This window comes from Muscardinus avellanarius (genome assembly GCF_963383645.1).
Source record: "Muscardinus avellanarius genome assembly, chromosome: 4".
Classification (NCBI taxonomy): domain Eukaryota; kingdom Metazoa; phylum Chordata; class Mammalia; order Rodentia; family Gliridae; genus Muscardinus; species Muscardinus avellanarius.
In genome coordinates this window covers 102,207,217-102,229,526 of record NC_137789.1, presented here as the reverse complement: position 1 = coordinate 102,229,526, position 22,310 = coordinate 102,207,217, and the positions used below count along the sequence as shown (strand labels likewise).

Here is a 22,310-nt window from a genome sequence, read left to right as displayed (position 1 = left end):
CTGAGCCAGCTTAAGGCTATCCCATCAGCAAAGTCTTCAGTCACTCGCTGAACCAGCCTGGCTGCCCCACCATCAAGATGATCCTGCTGCTGCTGCTGCTGAGCGTTGGGGGCCCCCTGGGCTGGGGGCTCCTGGGGGCCCGGGCCCAGGGACCTGGTACCGGGTTTTCTGATCCACACAGCTCCAGGTCACCTGGGACCTCGGGCACAGAGGCTGAGGTCATCGGCGGGGACCCTGTCAGACGGTAAGGAGGGCAGAGGTCATGGGGCAGCAGCTTGCTCGCAGCTCAGCCAGAACAGGGTCTCTCTGGACCTTAGCTGCCCATCTGTGAAATGGGATAATACTATCCAGCTGCTGGGCCAGCTGTGTCCTCCAAGGGTCTGTCCCCAGAGGGCTGCATCAGAAATTCCAGGGTCTGGTCTAAAAACTTTAGGGAGATAGATCCCTGTCCGACCCATAGAGAGAATAGGCCTTGGGACTTGAACAGGCAGCTTCTATCAACCACCCAGCACAGAGCACTGAGGCACTGTGGCTGTAGACATTTCAGCCCGGGAGGCCATGGTTCCTGTTCTTCAAAGTAAATCAATTCTGTTTTGGTTTTGGTTCTGTTTTTTTTGTCTTTTGTTTTTAGTACTGGAGATTGACCCCAGGACACATTCTACCTCTGAGCTACATCCCCAGCCCTATTTTATTTTAATTTTGAAACAGGGTTTCACTTGTTTGACAAGAGCCTAACTACTTGCTGAGACTATCCTCAAACCTCAATCATCCTGTCTCAGCCTCCTGCGTCCCGGGAGTACAGGTGTGAACCACCTAGAAATCAATTCTGAAAGCTGAGCTCCAGTGAGACTGGGCTGCCTGAGCCCTAGGGCGCAGCTGCTCCTGGGGATGGGACTTGAGCTGAGTGCCGGGGAGGCTGGCCCTGATTGACAGTCCTGAGCACATGGAGACAGCATGTCCAAAGAGCTCTGCCGCTGGTGGGGGGCCCTGGAAGCTGGTAAGATGGTGTTATCACTGCTCCCAGGGTGTTCCAGCTCTGAGCTACCCCTCCCAGCCTTGTTATAAATTTTATTTTGAGGCAGTGTCTCCCTAAATTACCCAAGCTGGCTTTGAACTTGCAGTTCTCCTGCCTCAGCCCCCGAGTAGCTGGGATAACAGGCATGCGCCAGCGGGCTTGGCTCATTTTCCAACATTGTATTTGTGCAGAGTCACGGACCCTCCTGCTGATGGGCCTGTGGGTCCCCCTCGGGGTCTGAGGTGGCCCCTGGAGCCCCATCGCCAACACCTACAGTCAGAGCAGCAGGTACCATTTTCTGGGATGGTTCCTTGCCAAGCATTATTTCTATAACCTTCCCCAACAGCCCTATTCACAAGGAGGAACCCGAGGCTCAGAGAGGCTGAGCAACTTACCCCAGGTCACACAGCCAAGGAGGCTGACTTTTGAGCTCACACTTAGCCCTCTGAACGGAGTGATTAAATCTAGAGGGTGAAGGTGTAACTCACACACCTATAGTCCTTTAGTCCTTTGTACCCATGAGGCACTCTGCCTGGGATAGATCCCAATCATCTGATGCTTCCAGGTAAAAAGTCTCTCTCCTCTCTCTCTCTCTCTCTCTCTCTCTCTCTCTCTCTCTCTCTCTCTCTCTCTCGGTACTGCGGATGGAACCCGGGGGCATTATACCTTCAAGCTATACCCCAGACCTATTTTATTCTTTTATTTGGAAACAGGGTCTCACTGAGTTGAGGCCCTCACAAGTTGCTGAGGCTGGCTGAGATCCTACCATCCTCCTGTCTCAGCCTCCCAAGTACTGGGATTACAAGTGTGCATCACCATGCCAGGCTCCAACTCTGATTTTACTACCAATGACCAAGCCTTCCTTGCCCAAGGCCGTCCATTCTGTGCCCCAGTCTCTGGGTTACCTCCATCTCCTCGGTCTCCCTATCTTCTTGGTCATGGAAAGGGACCAGGACTTCCCTTAGTCCCAGGGAGTGATGTGTGTGTCGGGGGAGGGGTCTGTCAACCTCTCCCTGGGTGGTCTCCACTTGTGAGGTGGGGGTGCTCCAGTGCCCTGGCTCCAGAAGGTCCAGGTGTCCTTCGCACACCCCCAGGAGCTGCTTCCGCTGCCAGCAAAACCTGAGTGGTTGAGAGAAGACTTCCTGAGAGCTCGGAGCGGCTGGTGAGAAAGGAAGGAAGCCTGGGTTTCCTGGGCTGATGGCTTCCCAGGCTGGGGGGGCGGATGCTCACTCAGCCCCTATGCACAGGGTGGGGGAGGTGCCTGCACTGAGCTCCAGCCTCCTCAGCGCCAGCCCCAGCCCCTGAGCCAGGCCTCCTGCCCAGCCCCATGGAATCCCTGGGGACCTAGGAAGCAGTGTCCCTTCTCCCACCCCAGCCCAGCACCAGCAGCCTGGGGACACAGGTATCCATCCACTGGGCAGCTCCATTCAAGCTCATCCTCGCAGTGTGTTTGGGGTCTGTGTCCACGGCCTGCCCTGCCCCTGGGGTTACTGGCTGGCTAAGAGGCTCTGAAGTGGTCCACTCCCCAGCCACAGCCCATCCATCAGCGCGTCCATTATGCGGGAAGCTCTGGCTACCAGCCCCTCCCAGCTGCCTGCTCTCTGCCATCCGCCCGCGCTCCTCCCTGTGTCCCCAGGGGCACAGCTTCTGCACATTTCCAGGAGTGGGAAGAGGCCTTGCTCAAGGTCACCCGGTCCAAGGAAGGGAGGGACCATGAGCTCCAGGCCTCCCCGCTGCCACTGGGGCAGCACATTACTGTGGGGCCCCGGGCAGTTCCAAACCAAGCCCAAGGGCCTCGCACTCACTCTGCCTGGCATCTGCCCCTCAGAAGACTACAGGGAAAGCCAGGTGTGATGGCATACAGCCTCAGCAACTTACCAAGACCCTCAATAACTTACTGAGACCCTGTTTCAAAATTTAAAAAGATTTTTTTTTTCTATTTTGGTGGTACTAGCGGTGGAATCCAGGGACATTCTACATCTGAGCCATACTCTCAGACCTATTTTATTGTTTTATTTGGAAACAGGATCTCACTAAGTTGTTGAGAGCCTCACTAAGTTGCTGAGGCTGGCCACAAACCTGTACTCCTCCTGTCTCAGGAGTACTAGGGTTACAATGGTGCACCAGCTTTAAAAAGAAAAATTTTAAGGGCTGGGGGTTTAGCTGGATGTGACGACACATGCCTGTAATCCCAGTACTCAGGAGGTCAAGACAGGAATACTGCAGGTTCCAGGCCAACCTCAGCAACTTAACACGACCCTCAATCACTTAATGAAGCCCTGTTTTAAAAATGTATAAGATTTTAAGGGCTGGGGGTTAGCTGGATATGAGATCCAGCTCATATCCAGCACATGCCTGTAATCCCAGTACCCAAGAGGCCAAGACAGGAGGCTCGCAGAGTCCAGGCTATCCTCAGCAATTTAGCAAGACTCTGTTTCAAAATAGAAAATGAAAAGCTGGGCGTGGTGGCCCACGCTTGTAATCCCAGCGCTTGGGAGGCTGAGACAGGAGGATCGCACAGGTTTGAAGCCAGCCTCAGCCACTTAGATTCTCAGCAACTTAGTGAGACCCTGTTTCCAAATAAAATATAAAATAGGTCTGGGAGCATAGCCTGGAGGTAGAAAGCCTCGGGGGGGGGGGTCCAACCCCAGTACTACAAAAAAAAAAAAAAAAAAAGAAAAAGAAAATGAAAAAGGCTAGAAGTTCAGAGGTAGAATGCCCTGGGGGTTAAACTTCCAATACCAAAAAGGGAAAGAGGGCTGGAGCGAAATCTTGGAGATAATGCCCCAGTTTCAATCCCTAGTACCCACAATTTTTAATTTAAAAATGAGAAGATCATGAGAGATGAAGACACCCGCAGGGCTCCCCAGGAGGATGCCAAGAGGGAGCCGGGCTGGGCTGGAGGTGCAGAGAGAGCAACGGGAGTTTCAGCATGTTGGGCCTGGGGCACTGGCGCCCCAGGCCAGCCAGGAGCTGCCAAGAGCCTTGGCCAGAGGAAATCAAAGCAAAGGTTAGGAATGTTCCCAGGGCTTCAGGGCCAGCAGCCTGTCCCGTGCCAAGGGAGGGACTGCCCAGGGAGGGGAAGCGTGGGCAGAGGTCTAACTGCTGCGGGAGCCCAAGGGTCATGCAGGTCAGAAGAGAAAGTTCCTGGACAGGAAAGGCGGGTAGCTCTGCTCCCAATGCTCCCAGACCCAAGAGGGCACGTGTGTGCATGCATGCACGTGTGTGTGTGTGTGTGTGTGTGTGTGTGTGTGTGTGTGTGTAATGTCAGGGTCACCCAGCCCTGGCAGGCTGGATTAGGCCAGCTGCACCCAGGCCGCACATAGCCGATCAGAGGGTACGTAGGAGTGGAATTTGTCCCGACAGAGCCTTTCCAGCCTCCACACCATCGGCCTGGGGACTGGACAGTTCCTTGTCCTCGGGCTGTCCTGTGTATTCTAGGATGTTAGCCACGTTTTTGGCCTCTGGCCACTAAATATCAGTTGTACCAACATAAATGTCCCCAAATATTGACAAATACACCTGAAGAATGTCCCCCGAGCCTTCCTGAAAACCACTGGGTGAGAGAGACTCTTTTTCCTATGTCTGAGTCCAAGTTTCAGGCATTCCTACGGAATTCCCATAGAGCCTGGGCAGGGAATCTGTGGCAGGCCACAGCTCACCACGGCTCCCGAGCTGGCAGAATCACAGTCCACTGTTTCAGTGTTGAGTAAACACTTCTCCCTTCTAGCCTGTGTGTGTGTGTGTGTGTGTGTGTGTGTCCAAGGTACTGGAAATTGAACTCTACCTCCAAGATACACCCAACCAGATATATATAAAATGTTGTTTGTTTTTGTTTTTGAAACGGGGTTTTACTAGGTTGATGAGAGTCTCACTACTTGTTGAGGCTGTCCTCAAACCTGTGTGATCCTCCTGTCTCAGCCTCCCAAGTACGAGGATTACAGGCATGCACCACCACACCCGACTCTCTATCCCCATTTTACCTTTGTTAGTCAGGGGTTCACAGGCCCCTTCCTGGTCTCCCTTCCACTGAGTGGATTGTCTAACATGTGCCAATGTCCCTCTGTTCTCATTACTTTACTTTAGGTCTTTTTCTTTGCCCCCCTTCTGTGTGTGTGTGTGTGTGTGTGTGTGTGTGTGTGTGTGTGTTACTAGAGACCGACCCTAGGGGTTTCCTACCTCTGAGCCACAGGCCCTTGTTTGTGTGAACACAGTCTCACTAGGTTGCTGAGAATTCTGCTACTTTTCTGGGGCTGGCGTCCACCCTGTGATCCTCTTGTCTCAGCCTCCCCAGTGCTGGGATTACAGGCATGGGCCGCTCTGCTTGGCGATCTTTTCATTTTTATTTGATTATTTATTGACATCCTGGGGATTGAACCCAGGGCCTTGGGCATGCCAGGCAGATGCTCTGCCCTGAGCCCCCAGTGCTACGCAAAGTCCTGATGGTTGGAAGAGGAACTTCTCACTCACTCACGTGGTCTTTTAGAATGTTCTTGCCTATTCATCTGCAGCTTCTCTACAGATTAGAAATGATTTTATTTATTTATTTATTTATTTATTTATTTATTTATGGTGGTACTGGGGGTGGAACCCAGGGGATTTTCTACCTCTGGGCTATACTCCTAGACCTATTTTATACTTTATTTGGAAACAGGGTCCCACTAAGTTGCTGAGAGCCTCACTAAGTAGCTGAGGCTGGCTTCGAACCTGTGCGATCCTCCTGTCTCAGCCTCCCAAGCGCGGGGATTACAAGTGTGCACCACCACACCCGGCTAGAAATGATTTTATTTTAAGTTTTATTTTTATTAGTTATACATACCCATAGACAGGGGCCAGAAAACGATGGCCAGTAGGCTAAATCTGACTCACCACCTGTTTTGGACTTTAATTAATTAATTTATTTATTTATTATTGTGGCACTGGGGATTATTCCCAGGGGCATTCTACCTCTGAGCTATACTCTCAGCCCTATTTTTTATTCTTTGTTTTGAAACAGGGCTCACTAAGTAGCATGGGCCACTACACCTGGCTTATTTTTATTTTAATAAGGTTTTAAACACAGCTGGGCTCATTGGCTCACATCTTATCAGTAGTCATTCTCATGGCACAATGGCAGAGCTGAGTCGCTCTCACAGAGTCTGTAAGACTTGGAAACCCTTGCTGGGTGTCGCGGCGCCCGCCTGCAATCCCAGTACTTGGGAGGCTGAGGCAGGTTATAGGCCAGCCTCAGCAATTTAGCTAGATCTTGTTTCAAAATGAAATTAAAATGGGGCTGGGGGTGTAGTTCAGAGTTAGAACACCCTGGGGTTCAAGCCCCAGTATAAAAAAAATAATAATAAGGGCCAAGTTCATGAACATGTGAGCTGTGTGGTCACATACACAGGCTCCACCCAGGAGTTCCACAAGAACTCAGAAGGACTCATGTTTATTTTAATCTCTGTTGTTGCCATCTTGAAATTCATATTTATTTATTTTGTGTATGGTACTGGGTATTGAACCCAGGGGCATTCTATCTCTGAGCTACACCCCAACCCTTTTTAAATTTTTTTAAATTTATTTTTTGTTCTGAAACAGGGTCTCACTAGGTTGCTAAGAATTTTGCTACATTTCTGAGGCTGGCCTTGAAATGTGATCCTCCCGTCTCAGCCTCCCAAGTACTGGGATTACAGGCCTACACCACTACACCTGGCTCGTCTTGAAATTCTTAGTAATTTTTTTTTTTTTTTTTTGGTAGTACTGGGGTTGGAACCCAGGGGCATTCTACCTTCCAGCCCTATTTTTTATTCTTTATTTTGAAACAGGTTCTCATTGAGTTGCAAAAAAGAGCCTCACTAAGTAGCTGAGGCTGTCTGTGAACTGCGATCCTCCAGTCACAGCCTCTCAAGTACTGGGATTACAAGTGTACGTCACCATGCTCGGCTGAAATTCTTAGTAATTTTTTTTTTTTTTTTTTTTTTTTTTTGCGGGTCTGGGGGTGGAACCCAGGAGCATTTGACCTCCGAGCTACCCTGCCTTACTTTTTTTATTCTTTATTTTGAAACATGGTCTAAGTCACAGAGGGCCTCACTAAGTAGCTGAGGCTATCCACAAATGGCGATCCTCTGGTCTCAGCCTCCCGAATGCTGGGATTACAAGCATGTGCCACCACACCCGGCTTCTCAGTAATTTTTGAACAAGGAACTCGTTTTCATTTTGCCCTGGGCCCTGCCAATCATGTAGAGAGTTGTGTGTTAAATATTTACTCTCTGTTCCTTTAGAGAAGTTTTTTGACCTCTTGGGTTATAGTCAACCAGTTCTTTGAGGTTCACTGAGACCAGTAGAAGCCCCAGCTCCCTTTGCCCCCAAAGCAATGACTTCTGAGTGTTCAGTGGCTCGCTCCTGCGGCTACTCCAACACTACCCATCCCCACCCGCGACCACAACCCCAAGGGAGCAGGTCTGTGAGCGCCCGCCATGCTGCCATCTCATCACTTTGTGTATTTATTTATATCCATAGGACTCTGAATGCTACTCAGAGAGACAAGTCTTGAATAAACCACGCTTCTTTCCCCCCAGTATATGTTTTGTTTTCCCTGGAGTAAACAGTTGTCTTGTTTCCTCCCCTTGCTTGATTTTTTTGTCTTTTTATGAGCTCTATCCCAAACCATCGGCCTCCTGTCCGTATCTGCTCCCAGCACTCTCGTGGGCACCAGGCATCTGTGTGTCCTCTGTGATGCTTCTCCCGGACTGTCCGGTATGCTCCGATCTGCACCGTGGCTGTGTCCTCGCAGCCCACCGCTGTCCTGGGGTCCCCTTCACCCCACTTCTGCATGGAAACCTGATTCCTTTCTTGTGTAGAGGAGCATTTCCTTTGGTGTGGTGGAACTTGGTCCGGGGCTGCACCTTGGAGTGATCTAGAGAGTTCTAGGCTGCTGACATTTGGGCCCCTACTTCAGAGTCTCTTTTAACGGGTCCGGGGTGGGACACAGAGAATCTATCTTATTTATTTGTTTAGTTATTTATTTACTTATTGGTGCTGGGGACTGAACAAGGGCCTCATGCATGCTAGCGTGGCAAGCGCTCTACCACAGAGCTACACTGCTTTATTTTGGTGGTAGTTGTAGGTGGGTGTATGTTGGGAAGAACCCAGAGGCATTTGACCTCCGAGCTACACCCTCTGCCCTATTTTTTTATTTTTTATTTTGAAACAGGGTCTCACAAAGTTGTGGAGGGCCTCACTAAGTAGCTGAGGCTGTCAGCGAAGTGCGATCCTCTGGTCTCAGCCTCCTGAATGCTGGGATTACAAGCGTGCACCACCACGCCCGACTGACTTTTTAATTTTTAATTAATTAATTAATTTGTATTTTGTATGGTACTAGGGATTGAACTCAGGAGCATTCTATCTATGAGCTACACCCCCAACCCTATTCTATTTTTTATTTGGAAACAGGGTTTTGCTAAGTTGCTGAGACTGACTTTGAACCCATGATCCCCGTCTTAGCTTCCCAAGTATTGGTATTATAGGTGTACACCACCCTGCCCAACCCTTTTTAATTTTTATTCTGAAATAGGGTCTCAGAAAATTGCTGAAGTTTCTGAGCCAGTGTGGTGGCGCACACTTGTAATCCCTGCGCTTGGGAGGCTGAGACAGGAGGATCGCACAGGTTCGAAGCCAGCTTCAGCTACTTAGTGAAGCTCTCAGCAACTTAATGAGACCCTGTTTCCAAATAAAATATAAAATAGGTCTGGGAGTATAACCCGGAGGTAGAAAGCCACTGGGTTCCACCCCCAGTACCACCAAAAAAAAAAAAAAAAAAAAAAAGAAAATTGCTGAAGTTTCTGAGGCTGGCCTCCAACCTGAAATCCTCCTGTTTTGACCTCCCAAGTACTAGGATTACAGACATGTGCCACCTCACCCTGCTACAAGATTTATTATTATTATTATTATTATTATTATTATTATTATCAATTACTACTATTATCATTGTTACTATAATTTGAGATGGGGTCTCGGTAAGTTTCTCAGGCTGCCCTTGCAGTCTTCTGCTTCTATCTCTCAAATAGTTGGTATTACAGGCCTGCACTACCTCACTTGACTTACGTCTTTTTTTTTTTTATATACAGGAGATTGAACCCAGAGGTTTTCTACCTCTGAACTATACTCCCGGCCTCTTTGATCATTTCTTTTCATTTTGTGGTACTGGAGATTGAATCCAGGTTCATTCTACCTCTGAGTTACACCCCAGCCCTCTTTATTTTTTTATTTCAAAACAGGGTTTTACTAGGTCTTTGAGAGTCTCCTTAAGTTGCTAAGACTGACCTTGAACCTGTGATGCTCCTGTCTCAGCTTCCCAAATGCTGGGATTCCAGGTGTACCCCACCATTACTGGTTTGATTTAAATTTTTTTTAGGTACTAGAAAAATTTTTTTAGGTACTGCGACATTCTATCTCTGAGCTACCCACCCCCATCCCAACCCTTTTTGTTTTTTTGTTTTGAAACAGGGTCTTACAAGTTTTCTGAGAGTCTTGCTACACTGCTGAAGCAATCCTCTAGTCTCAGCATCCCAAATATTGGGAATGTAGACATGTACCACCCCTTGCTCTTGATTTTTTATTTTGAAATAAGGTCTTGCTAAACTGCTGAGGCTGTCCGCTAATCTATGATCTTCCTGTCTCAGCCTCTCAAGTACTGGGATTTCAGGCATCCCCCATCATGCCCGGCTGAGATCCATATTTACAAAATGTCAAATGATGGCATTCATGCGCAGGCAAGATTCTGAACCACCTCTTTTAGTTGCTTCCTGATGAGAAGTGCCTGGGAGGTAAATGTTTTGAAATCTGTATATTTGAGGGGTGTGTGTGTGTGTGTGTGTGTGTGTGTGTGTGTGTGTGTGGCACGCGCGCGCACAGGCATGTGTGTGTGTGTTTTTCCTTGCTTGTTTGTGTGCAATAGGGTCATGCTATATTGCCAGGGTGGTCTTGAACTTTAGCTGGGACATAGCTGGAACTACAGGTGCTCAATGTGATGCCCAGCTAAAACTTGGTATGTTTGAGCTGAAACCTGGTATGTTTGAAAATGTCATTTTTGTTTGTTTGTTTGTTTGTTTGTTTAGTGCTGGGAATTGAGCATAGGGACATTCTACCTTGCAGCTACACTCCCAATCCTATTTTATTTTTCTTTTGAAACAGGGTTTTTAGGTTGATGAGAGTCTCACTACGTGCTAAGGCTATCTATCCTCTGACCTGCGACCCTCCTGTCTCGGCTTCCCAAGTCCTGGGATTACAAGTGTGCACTACATGCCTGGCTTACAAATGTCTGTCTTTATTCTGTGGTTCTCACATTGATTGACAGGTAGGCTGAATATAGGACTCTATGTTGGAAATATTTCCTTTCAGTACTTTGAATACAGTTCTCACTGTGTACTAGTTCCCAGTATAGTCTTTAAGAGGCTCAGGGCCACTCGAGTAACTAGAACCTGGAAACTGAAGCCTTTGCTTCTGGACTCTGTTTTGATTTTGTGTTTATCAATGACTTCCTCCCTTTGTTCTCTCTTTCTGGGACCCTAGTTATTGGGATGTTGGATTTTCAGGATTGGTGCTCTGTTTTTCTTAACTGCTCTCTTCTCTTTTACATGTCTCTGTTTTCTCTTTTTTATTTTATTTTTTTTGTGGGTCTGGTGATGTACCCAGGAGCTACACCTCCTGCCCTACTTTGTATTTTTATTTTGAAACAGGGTCTCACTGAGTTGCAGAGGGCCTCACTAAGTAGCTGAGACTGTCTGAGAACCGCGATCCTCCTGCTGGGATTTCAAGTGTGCTCCATGCCCGGCTCTCTGCTTTTAGTTTAGGGAAATCACTTTAACTTTACTCTCTAATATTGATGTTGTGATTAAATTTCTTTTTTGTTTCTAATGTTAGGGTTTTTTTTTTGTTTTGTTTTGTTTTTCTTTTTCTGGTACTGGAGATTGAACCTAGGAACATTCTACCTGTGAGCTATACCCCTAGCCTCATTTTATTTTTTATTTGGAAACAAGGTCTTGCTAAATTGCTGAGAGCCTCACTGAGTTAGAGGGCTGGCTTTGAACCTGAGATCCTCCTGTCTCAGCCTCCCAATTACTAGGAATTACTAGGGTTATAGGCATGTGCCACCATGCTCAGATTAATGTTAGATATTTATTTATTTAGGCAGTACTAGGAATTGAACCCAAGGGCATTATAGCACTAAGGTATCCCCCAGTGTTTTTGAAACTGGGTCTCCTAAATTATTGCACACTGGCCTTGAACTTGTGATCTTTCTGTCTCAGTCTCCCAAGTGCTGGGATTACAGGTGTGTGCCACAATGCCTGGCAGGTTTTACTTTTTTTTTTTTTTTTTTGCTGTACTAGGGATGGAACCCAGGGGCATTCGACCTCCGAGCTACATCCCCAGCCCTGTTTTTTATTCTTTATTTTGAAACAGGATCTCACTGAGTTGCAAAGAGCCTCATTAAGTAGCTGAAGCTGTCTGCGAAACATGATCCTTCTATCTCAGCCTCCTCAATGCAGCCCCAATGCAGGGATTATAAACGTGCACCCGGCTAGGTTTTACTTCTTTTGTTGTTTTTTTCAGTGACAGAAATTGAACCCAGGGGTATTCTACCTCTGAGCTATACCCCCAGCCCTGTTTTTTATTTTTTATTTTGAAACAGGTTTTTTCACTAGGTTTCAGAGCACCTCACTAAGTAGTTGAGGCTGGCTGTGAACCTGCGATCCTCCTGTCTCAGCCTCCAAGTACTGGGATTGCAAGCGTGCACCACCACACCCACCAGTTTTTACTTTTTAAGAATTTCTCTTCTACCAGGCATAGTGGCACACACCTGTCATCCCAGTACTTGGGGGGCTGAGGTAGAAGAATCACAGGTTGGAAGCTGCCAGACTTCTCAATTTAGCAAGGTCTTCAACTTAGCGAGACTATTTCAATAGATAAATAAATGAAATTACATTAAGATAATTAAATTAAGTTAAATAAATGTAGAGATGTAGCTTAGAGGTAGAATGGCCCCGGGCTCAATCCGCAGCAGAGGGGGGGGGAGAGAGAAGAGAAGAAAAGAGGAGAGGAGAGGAGAGGAGAGGAGAGGAGAGGAGAGGGGGGGAGGGGAGAGGGGAGAGGGGAGAGAGAAGAGAGAGAAGAGAGAGAGGGACTGACTCTGAGACTTTTCTTCTTTGTATCCCCCCACATCCCTTTTTTCATAGTTTCCTGATTTTATTTCTTGAATGCAATAATTTAGCAATCTGAGACTATTCAAATTTGGGGGATGTTCTCCCTACATAGTCTTGGATTTCTCCAGGTTGACTTTTTCTTCTGTTTACTCATTTTGACCTCCCTCAGTTTTTATTTATTTATTTATAATTTATTTATTTATTTATTTTCCAGTTCTAGGAAGTGAACTCAGGGCCTTGTGAATGCTAAACACAGGCTCTACTTCTGACCACATTACTGGCCTACCTCCATTTTTGGGGGGTGGGGGTGTCTGGGGATGGAACACAGGGGCACTTGACCTCCGAGCTACACACCCTGCTCTATTTTTTATTCTTTATGTTGAAACAGGGTCTCACTGAGTTGCAAAGAACTTCACTAAGTAGCTGAGGTTGTCCGCGAACCGCGATTCTCAGGTCTCAGCCTCCCAAATGCTGGGATTACAGGCGTGCGCCACCACGCCCGGCTCCTACCTCCATTTTTTGTAACATATTTTTCTCAGTCCTCAAATGTCTGCCATTCTTAAGAGTGGGCAGACTGAAGCCAGGTGAACGCCTATAATCCCAGCTCTGGGGGAGACTGAGGAAGAAAATAAATATAAAAAATAAAAAGGACTGTCTGTGTAGCTCAGTAAGTAGCAGAGTGCCCGTGTTCAATCTTCAGTACCACCAAAAACAACACCCCCCCATCAAAAAGAAAAAGCTCCAGAAAGCAAAATCCTGCACCAATAGCCCCTCCATCAAGCCACCTGAGCACGCCCTCCAGTATCTTATGGATGCAGCCACTTCTCCAGTACCCAGCTTTGCCTGGTCTAAGTTGTTCTCATCTTCCTCCTACTCCTGATAAGACCACCTATCTCTTCCCTTCTCCTGTTTTTTCTGCACCCAGGAATCGGGGTTCTTTCATGTCACTTCCCTTCCCCTCCCTGACTGCCCAGCCCTCAGGATACAGCCCTTCCCCTCCTCTCCCATGTAGGCCTCCTCCCCTGGGTCCCCTGCAGCCCCGACCAGCCCCCACCCCAGCCCCCGTGCCTCATTCAACTCTCCCTTTAAGACAGCCTGTTAGCCCTTTAGCCCGTTACCTCCTCCTCTAGAGTCTCAGCCCCCAGGGCCTGATTAAGACGGCCTGCTATCCTTGGGGACCCTGAAGGGAAGGCCCGCATCTCCACATTGTCCCTGTCCATGCTGAGCTTGAGCCCAGCACCTGGCTCCTGAGAGATGTTGGGCTGGGCTGGGCTGGGCCACTTGCACCTCTGGAGAGTTTTGCTCTGGGAGCTAACTGGGGAAGAGGCTTGACCCTCCCACTGACCCCATGGGCATGGAGCCAGCCATTGCATCAGGGAGCTGGGACTCCTTCAGCGTGAACGAACCCCGCCTTTCCCCACCTTCCAGGACCATCATGGCACAGGCCGGCAAAGGACAGCAAGAGAGGAGCTCGCTCCCAGGTGTTCAGGGTGCTGGGTGCAACCTCCAAACCACCATGAAGGAACATGATGCAGGGGCTCTTCTTTTTTTCTTTTTTACCTTTTTTTCTTTTTGTGGAACTGGGGATGGAACTCAGGGGCTTTCTACCTCTGGGCTACACTCCTAGAACTATTTTATATTTTATTTGGAAATAGGGTCTCAGTAGGTTGCTGAGAGCCTCACCAAGTAGCAGAGGCTGGCTTCGAACCTGTGCGATCCTCCTGTCTCGGCCTCCTAAGTGTGGGGATTACAAGCGTGCACTACCACCCACCATGGCTTCGCAGGGGCTTTTTTCTCTTTCTTTCTTTCTTTCTTTCTTTCTTTCTTTCTTTCTTTCTTTCTTTCTTTTTTTTTTTCGGTACTGGGATGGAAACCAGGGGCATTCTACCTCTGAGCTACACACCCCCAACCCTATTTTTTATTCTTTATTTTGAAACAGGGTCTCACTGAGTTGCAAAGGGCCTAAGTAGCTGAGGTTGTCTGTAAACCACGATCCTCCTGCCTCAGCCTCCCAAATGCTGGGATTACAAGCTTGCGCCACCACGTCTGGCTCTGCAAGGGCTTTTCTTAGGGCCCTGCCTGACTGCCTTTCTTTCCTACAACCACTTCTGGAAAAGACGTCTTCATTTCCAATGTGCCAGGGTGACCAGAAGGGAGAGTGGAGTAGCACTCACACAGTCCCAGGAGGACGCGACTTCTCCATCCTTTCCATGGGAAAGCTACTCCCGCAGGGCTGGCTCAAGTCACACACCAGAAAGTCACACACCTGGTTCTGAGGGATCAGAACCAGGACTCTGCAGCCCTGGAATCAGGGCAAACAGTGGAAACCCTCTGGCCCTGCAGTAACTTTGCTGTGTGGTGCTGGGGACTCCTCAACCTCTCTGTGCTGGTGGGGTGGGGGAGGCTTCCGGGAGGCAGTGGAGCGGGTGCCCTTGCAGGCAGGACTTGTGAGCTGCAGCCCAGGGATGAAGACACAAAGCCCTCCCTTCTTAGGCTAATGGATTCCAGCACCCTCGCCCTGTGTGGGGCAGGAGAAGGCAGGGCTGTGAGCTTCTAGGAAGGTTGATGGAGCCTGGCATGGCTTAGTAACCTTCTCTTTTGTCTTTTTGTTTTTTTCTCCCCAGTAATTGGTGCCCTTACCAGAAGTCCAGGCTGGTCACCTACATAGCTGCTTGCAATACGGAGAAATTCCTTGTCCACTCTCAGCAGCCATGTCCACAGGGGGCTCCAGACTGCCAGAGGTCCAAAATCACGTGAGTGAGGACAGATGGGCTGTTTTTGGGGTCCTGAGGCCTAGCTCCGAGTCACTGAGCCACCCTCCACCCCCAGGTACCGCATGGCCCAGAAGTTGGTGTACCAGGTGAAGCAGAAGGTACTGATGACCGTGGCCTGGAGGTGCTGCCCAGGCTTCCAGGGCCCTGACTGTCAGCACCACGGTAGGGGCCCCACAACCCTCCTCAGCCTCTGAGCCCAGGGGTCATGCAGTTCCTCTGAGCTCTGGGCCAACATCTCATGCTTCTTCTGCAGATCTCACAGGGACCCTGGAGGCTTCAGAACCAGGGGATGGCCTCCAAGAGCAGCAGTACCTGCCTGGCAGCTCTGAACTTGGTGTGTTGCTTCCCTGGAAGGTGCAGGAGGGTAGAGTCCACATGCCTGGTCCTCTCTCCTCTGATGGGTGCTGCCATTTCAGGAAAACCTCACCTCAGGAGAACCAGTGGGGTGATTCTATTTTTCAGGGAGGATAACTTTCTCTGGCACTTTCCACAAGCTCCAGGGCCTGAAAGAAGTTTCCTCACCTTCTCCCATACTCCCACCAGGGCCAGGAAACCATGCTGTCCCTAGTCACAGAACCAGCACAGGATAGCCACCAACACCATTTGTGGGGGCTTTCAGGGCTAGGGTAGCCTGAAAGGGTGGGATGGCCAATGAGTTGACACCCATCAACTCACAAGGGCTGCAGAGAATGAGGTTGTGGCTAAGGAAGGAAACGTGCCATGATTGATTAGTCATGTCTGCTGTGGGTGTGGGAAGGAGGGTGAAGACTCAGTTGGCATGCACTTGCCTTTCTGGGGTTAAAGGCTTCTAAGCCCCAGGTCAGAGAGTGTCAGCACGCATCTCTGCTGCTCTCAGCCTCCAGATCTTCTTGCCTGGATCTCATGATCTGCCCAGACCTGGTGAGTTAGCCTTTGACCTCCTGTGTCTGCTGTATATTCAGGTCACTCTACTGCAGAACTGGACAAGGTTGAGGTGCAGCAGAAACAGCAGGAACGCCTGCTGGGAATCCTCCAGAACGATGCTCACCAGGTGGCAGGCAGCCTCCCAGGCCTCTGGGACACACAGGCCAGTAACCTCACAGGTGTGACAGCAGAGGCAAATCAAGAGGAGGTCGGTGAGTAGCAGGCTCTGGAGAAGGCCCAAATCTCATGGTCCTGCTAGTCCTCACTAGCAGGGGAGGGGCGTTTCCTGCCACAGGCTGGTGTTAACATGTGCATCTTTGCAGAGTTTCATGGCAGCGGTGTTGAGCAAACGCTTCTGCCTGACATGGACGCCTTCCTGGAAACGCATTTCAACCCCATCTGGAAGAGCTTCAACCAGAGCCTGCACAGCCTCTCCGAGGCTGTAAGAAACCTGTCCCTGGATGTGGAGGCCAATCACCAGGCCATTAGGAGGGTCCAGGAGAGCACCGTGGCCAGGGAGGACATTCAGGGGCTGGGTGCCAAATTTGAAACCAAAGTCCAGGAAAGCGCCCAGAAAGTGGGCTATCTCCAGCAGTATGTGGAGCAGCGCCTGCAAACCCTCAGCCTTTCCCTGCACCGCGCCCTCTCTGAGGTCCGGGCCAATGTGGACACAAAGTTCAAGCAACTGCTGAAGGTACAGGAGGCCCCTGGGGTCAACGGCAACCCTGCGGTGGTATTAGCAGGGGCATCTGCAAGACAGGAGCAAGGAAGCCTGCTGGCCAGACTGGACCAGCTGCAGAGAAACCTGTCCACACTGCAGGAGGCCACAGGCCAGCGGGAGGAGGAGCTAGAGAGCACCCTCAGGAGCATAAGGGGCATCCTGGCCCAGCACACGGGAGAAATTAAGGAGCTGTACTCGGAATCCGACGAGACCTTCGATCAGATCAGCAAGGTGGAGCAGCAGGTGGAGGAGCTGCAGGTGAACCACACGGCGCTGCGGGAGCTGCGAGTGAGCCTGATGGAGAAGTCTCTCATCATGGAGGAGAACAAGGAGGAGCTGGAGCGGCGGCTCCTGGGCCTCAACCTCACGATTCAGCACCTGCAGGGCGGCCAGGAAGACCTGGTCAAGTACGTCAAGGACTGCAAAAGCCAGCTCTACAGCGACCCCGCTGTGGCCCTCGAGGGCCAGAGGAACGCTACGCGCGCCCCGGGGGAGCCCCGGGCGAGCCCCGACGCGCAGCGCCAGTTGGGCGCGCTGAGGAGCACCGTGGCCGCCCTGTCGCGGGCCGTGGACGCGAACAAGGAGGAGGTGGAGCAGGCGCGCCGCGAGCGGTCCCGGCTCCGCACCCAGCTGCGGGCCCTGGGCCTGGACGCGGGCGCGCTCCGGGCGGCCGCCAACGAGACCCGCGGCCAGACGCGCGCGCTGCACAGCGCCTTCGCCGCCCTGCTGCGGGACGCGCTGCGGCACGAGGCCGTGCTGGCCAGGCTCTTCGGGGAGGACCTGATGGAGGCGGTGACCGAGGAGGGGTCCTTGGACCCGCTGCCCCTGACCTACGAGCAGATCCGCGTCTCCCTGCAGGACGCGGCCAGCGGGCTGCGTGAGCAGGCGGTGGCCTGGAACGCGCTGGCCGCGCGGCTGGACGCCCTGGAGCAGGCTGCTGGCCACGAGAGGCCGAGGGGCGCGGGGGGCGACGGCGAGGGGCTGGAGCGCCGCCTGCGGCCCCTGAGCGCGGCCGTCGAGCGCCTGGAGCGGGGCTGCGAGGCGTGGGCCGCCGCCCTCAACCGCTCAGTCGAGGGGCTCGGCCGGGACCTGGGCCAGCACCAGCGGCTCTTCCACGGCCTCTTTGCGAACTTCGAAGGACTGATGGCCTCCAACGTCAGCCTGGACCTAGGGAAGTTGCAGGCCCTGCTGAACAGGAAAGAGAAGAAACAGCAGAAAGACCCGGAAACTCTCCGAAAGAGGGACCAGAAGCGGGCAGCACTGTTGGGGGACGACCATGATGCGCGGCTGCTGCCAGGTGTCCGGGGCGCACAGTTCTGGGGGCCAGGTGAGTGCCGCGGTGGGGAGCTGGGCGCATCCTGAGGACAGAATGTCCCCCTGTCCAGCAGAGAGGGGCAGGATGAAAGAAAACAGGAGGGCCACAGGTCACTGCTGCTCAGGGTCCACCTTTTCAGGGCGATGGGCCTTTTAAGCTACCAGTAATACTGGGTAAGGATGCATCACCAGGCCCGACCTGCGAGGTCTTTCAATATGCGGAGGACATTCAGATTTTGCCTAGTGGTGTTCGGCATTTGTATTTACCACTGCTTTTCCTTAAACAAAAACAAAAAACAAAATAAAATCCCCCTTGCAGGAACGCTATGTTTGAATCTGTGCTTTTGGTTTGTACAACCTTCCACCTTTATTATTATTATTATTATTATTATTATTATTATTATTATTACTGGGGCTTGAACCCAGAGACATTCTGCCTTCAAGCTGCACCCCCAGCCTGACTTTTATTTTGAAACAGGGTCTCGCTAGGTTGATACAGTTTCACATCTTGCAGAGGCTGTTCCAAAACTGTGATCCTCCTGTCTCAGCCTCTCACATTCTGGGATTATAGGCCTGTGCCACCATGCCTGCTCCTTTTTTTTTTTTTTTTCAACTCTGGGGATGGAACCTAGGGGCATTCTACCTCTGAGCTACACCCCTAGCCCTATTTTTTATTCATTTTTTTGAAACAGGGTCTTACTAAATTGCAGAGGGCATAGGTAGCTGAAGCTGTCCGCGAACCGTGATCCTCCTGTCTCAGCCTCCGGAATGCTGGGATTACAAGCGTGAGCCGCCACCACCCACTGCGCCTGCTAGAAAAAGCGGCGTGGTTTCACCTCTTAAGGCTCAGGCAGAGGCGGGAGGACCCAGCACCTGCAGAGGGCGCGCTAGATCGGCCTTCCTCTTCCACTGGGCGAGCGCGCCACCTGCTGGGTACTGACGGAACTGCAGCGCCAGCCGCTAGGGCAAACAGAAAAAAAAAAAAAAAAGATTCCGAAATAATTCTCAGAAATATCTTCCAGAACCAGCGAAAAGCAGAACTTTGTTGCTGGGTTCAATTATGGGGCGTAATTCACAAACTACTCCGAAGACTGCTCCTCTTGGCTTTGTTTTCATCCTGAGAAACGGAGAGCTTGGTCTCAAATCCCCAGAGAGATGTTGAGGGCAGCCAGAGGACCCGGTCCTTGTTGGTGCCAAAGTCAGCGGCACAGCCCAGACACAAGTGGGATTCACTTTCCCATCCCCTCTCCTGGCCTGAGCTTCCCGGCGTCTTCCCCATTGGACGTGTGGCTTCCTCTGCCCCATGCCTGGGTGCAGGCCTGGTGCCTGTCCTCTGCCTCAGCAGGTCCCTTGGCCTAAAGCCGAGAAAGAGTTTCTGCAGGTGGGGAAGTCAGGGAGAGCATCCTCAAAACCGAGATTGCAGGGTTTTATTTATTTATTATTATTATTTTTTTTTTCAGTACTGAGGATGGAACCCAGGGGCATTCTACACCCCAAGCTACACCCCCAGCCCTATTTTTTCTTTATTTTGAAGCAGGGTCTCACTGAGTTGCAAGGGCCTCACTAAGTAGCTGAGGCTGTCTGCAAACAGCGATCCTCCTGTCTCAGCCTCCCAAATGCTGGGATTACAAGTGTGTGCCACCATGCCCAGCTAGAGATTGCAGGTTTAAGGACAGTCTCAGCAAGTTAGCGAGATCCTGTCTCAAAATAAAAAAAAATAAAAAGGGCTGGGGATGTAACTCAGCGATAGAATGCCCCTGGGTCCAATCCCAGCACCACCACAAACAAACAACAAATCAAGATTCCCAGAAGATGGCAACCCTCCAGGAGTCAATCCTGTCTTGGGCAGCCAGCTAAGCTGAAGCCTTAGCTTCCTTGATCAGGGACACCTTTCCCTCCAGAAAGTTGTAAGAAAAGACATGAAACAAGACAAGGGATTCACATCGTCCCTTCTCTCGCTCTGACATCACATTGCTGGGGGAATATTTAGGTGACCTATTCTACTGCTAACAGACGAGGCTGGCAGGCCAGCCTCTAATTTCTCACTTAAGGGAGTGGTGATGTCACTGAGTGCTTTCTTCTTGCTTTCCAGGTTCTCCTGTGGCCTTCTACGCCAGCCTTTCAGAACTCACCAACGCCCCTCAGACAGTGAAATTTGACACCGTATCTTTCAATGCTGGCAGTGGCTACTTCCCAGAACACGGTTACTTCCAAGCCCCTGAGCATGGGGTCTACCTGTTTGCAGTGAGTGTTGAATTTAGTGAAGGCCTAGGCAGTGGGCAGCTGGTTTTGGGGGGTCACCATCAGACCCTGGTCCATGCCACAGAGCCAAGGAGTGGAAGCATGGCCACCACCTTTGCCATGGCAGAGCTGCAGAAGGGTGAGAGAGTGTGGTTCGAGTTAACCCAAGGAGCAGTAGTAAAGACAGGCCCACCAGGCACCGCATTCGGGGGCTTCCTGATGTTCAAGACCTGAACACCGGACATAGCCTTCAACAGACAATCACAGACTTGCCTGCTCTCCTTGGACTGGAGTCCATCTGGTGATGGTCTGGCTCTGCCCCGGAAACCTTCTGCAAAGACCACATGGTATAGAGTTATGTGGTTCCTTCTAGATGCACAAGGCTGTGTATTTCTCATCAGGAGGAAGAGCAGAAGGTTCTCCCTGGGAAGGCTTGGTCCTGAAAGTGTAAATCTCAGCTCCCTGTGCCTTCTCAGACAGCATGGTGGATTCTGGCTTTGCCACACCCTGAATTCTACAACTCCTATGCTGTTTTGCTTCTCTTGTTCTTGGAAACTTGTGTACAACATTTTATTTATTTGTGTGTGTGTGTGTGTGTGTGTGTGTGTGTGTGTGTGTGTGTGTGGGAATTGAACTCAAAAGCATTCTATCTCTGAGCTACATCCCCAGCCCATTTTTTTTTTTTTTTTTGCAAGTCTGGGGATGGAACCCAGAGGCATTAGATCTCCGAGCTACACCCTTTACCCTATTTTTTATTCTTTATTTTGAAACAAGGTCTAAGTTGTGGAGGGCCTTACTAAGTAGCTGAGGCTGTCCTTGAACCAATATCCTCCAGTCTCAGCCTCCCAGATGCTGAAATTACAAGGGTGCGCCACCATGCCCGGCTCCCCAGACCAATTTTTTATTCTTTATTTTGAAACAGGGTCTAAGTTGCAGAGGGCCTAAGTAGCTGAGGCTGGCAGCAAACCTGCGATCCACCTGTCTCAGCCTTTCACGTACTGGGATTACAAGTATGTGCCACCACACCTAGGTTTTTTATTTTATTTTGAAACAAGATCTCACTAGGTTGATGAGAATCTCACTACTTGCTGAGGCTATCCTCGAACCTGCTATCCTCCTGTCTCAGTCTCCCAAGTTCTGGGATTACAAGCATGCACCACCACACCCAGCCTGTATAACACTTTAAAACTTTCTTCTGGTTTTTCTTCTCTTTAATCATATGCTAGAAAGTTATTCTTTTCCAGAAAAAATGTTTAAAATGGAGATGTTGGTATGTTGGTATGGGTATGGCTCACTGGTAGTGTTTGCCCAGCATGCACAAGGCCCTGGGTTCAATCCCTGGCACTGCAAAAGATGGAGACCAGCCAGGGGCAGTGGCATATACCTATAATCCCAATACTAGATAAGAAGATTGGAGGTTCAAGGCCAGCCTCAGCAATTTAGTGAGAACCTATTTCAAAGTAAAAGCTGGGTGTGGTGATACATGCTTGTAATCCCAGTACTTGGGAAGCTGAGACAGGAGGATCACAGGTTTGCAGCCAGCCTCAGCTACTTAGTGAGGCCCTCTGCAACGAACTTAGTGAGACCCTATTTTAAAATAGAGAATAAAAAATAGAGAGTGTAACTTGGAGGTAGAATGCCCCTGGGTTCAATCCCCAGCACTGTGTGTGTGTGTGTGTGTGTGTGTGTGTGTGCGCGCGCGCACGCGCACACACACACACACACACACATTACTGAGGTCCTGTTTCATAAAGAATGAAAAGTAGGGCTCAAACTGCAGGGCGTGGTGGTGCATGCTTGTAATCCCAGCATTCGGGAGGTGGAAACAGGAGGATCGCGGTTCGCAGACAGCCTCAGCTACTTAGAGAGGCCCTTCACAACTCAGTGAGACCCTGTTTCAAAAACTAAAAATTAGGGCTGGGGATGTAGTTCAGAGGTAGAATGCTCCTGGGTTCCATCCTCCGTACTGGGAAGAAAAAAAAATAGGGCTCAGAGGTAGAATACCCCTGGGTTCAATCTATCTGGGGTGTAGCTCAGGGGTAGAATGCCCCTGGCTTCCATCTTGAGATATAACAAATCTGTTTGGTCTCTATAGTCAGAAATGGGGCATAGGAACCAGGTGTGGTGGTGCATGCCTATAATCCCAGAATTTTGGAGGCTGACAG

General features: G+C 50.3%; 1 protein-coding gene across 1 annotated transcript; it reads left to right on the top strand.

Annotated features, from left to right (window-relative positions):
• Positions 1 to 77: 77 nt before the first annotated feature.
• On the top strand, positions 78 to 20,379 carry MMRN2 (multimerin 2; the record flags this gene model as incomplete). The annotated part of the gene is made up of 7 exons (XM_080694791.1): positions 78 to 244; positions 14,817 to 14,945; positions 15,022 to 15,128; positions 15,220 to 15,411; positions 15,908 to 16,081; positions 16,193 to 17,917; positions 19,997 to 20,379. 7 exons carry the CDS (start codon positions 78 to 80, stop codon positions 20,377 to 20,379), a joined length of 2,877 nt encoding a protein of 958 aa, XP_080550917.1.
• Positions 20,380 to 22,310: the final 1,931 nt, after the last annotated feature.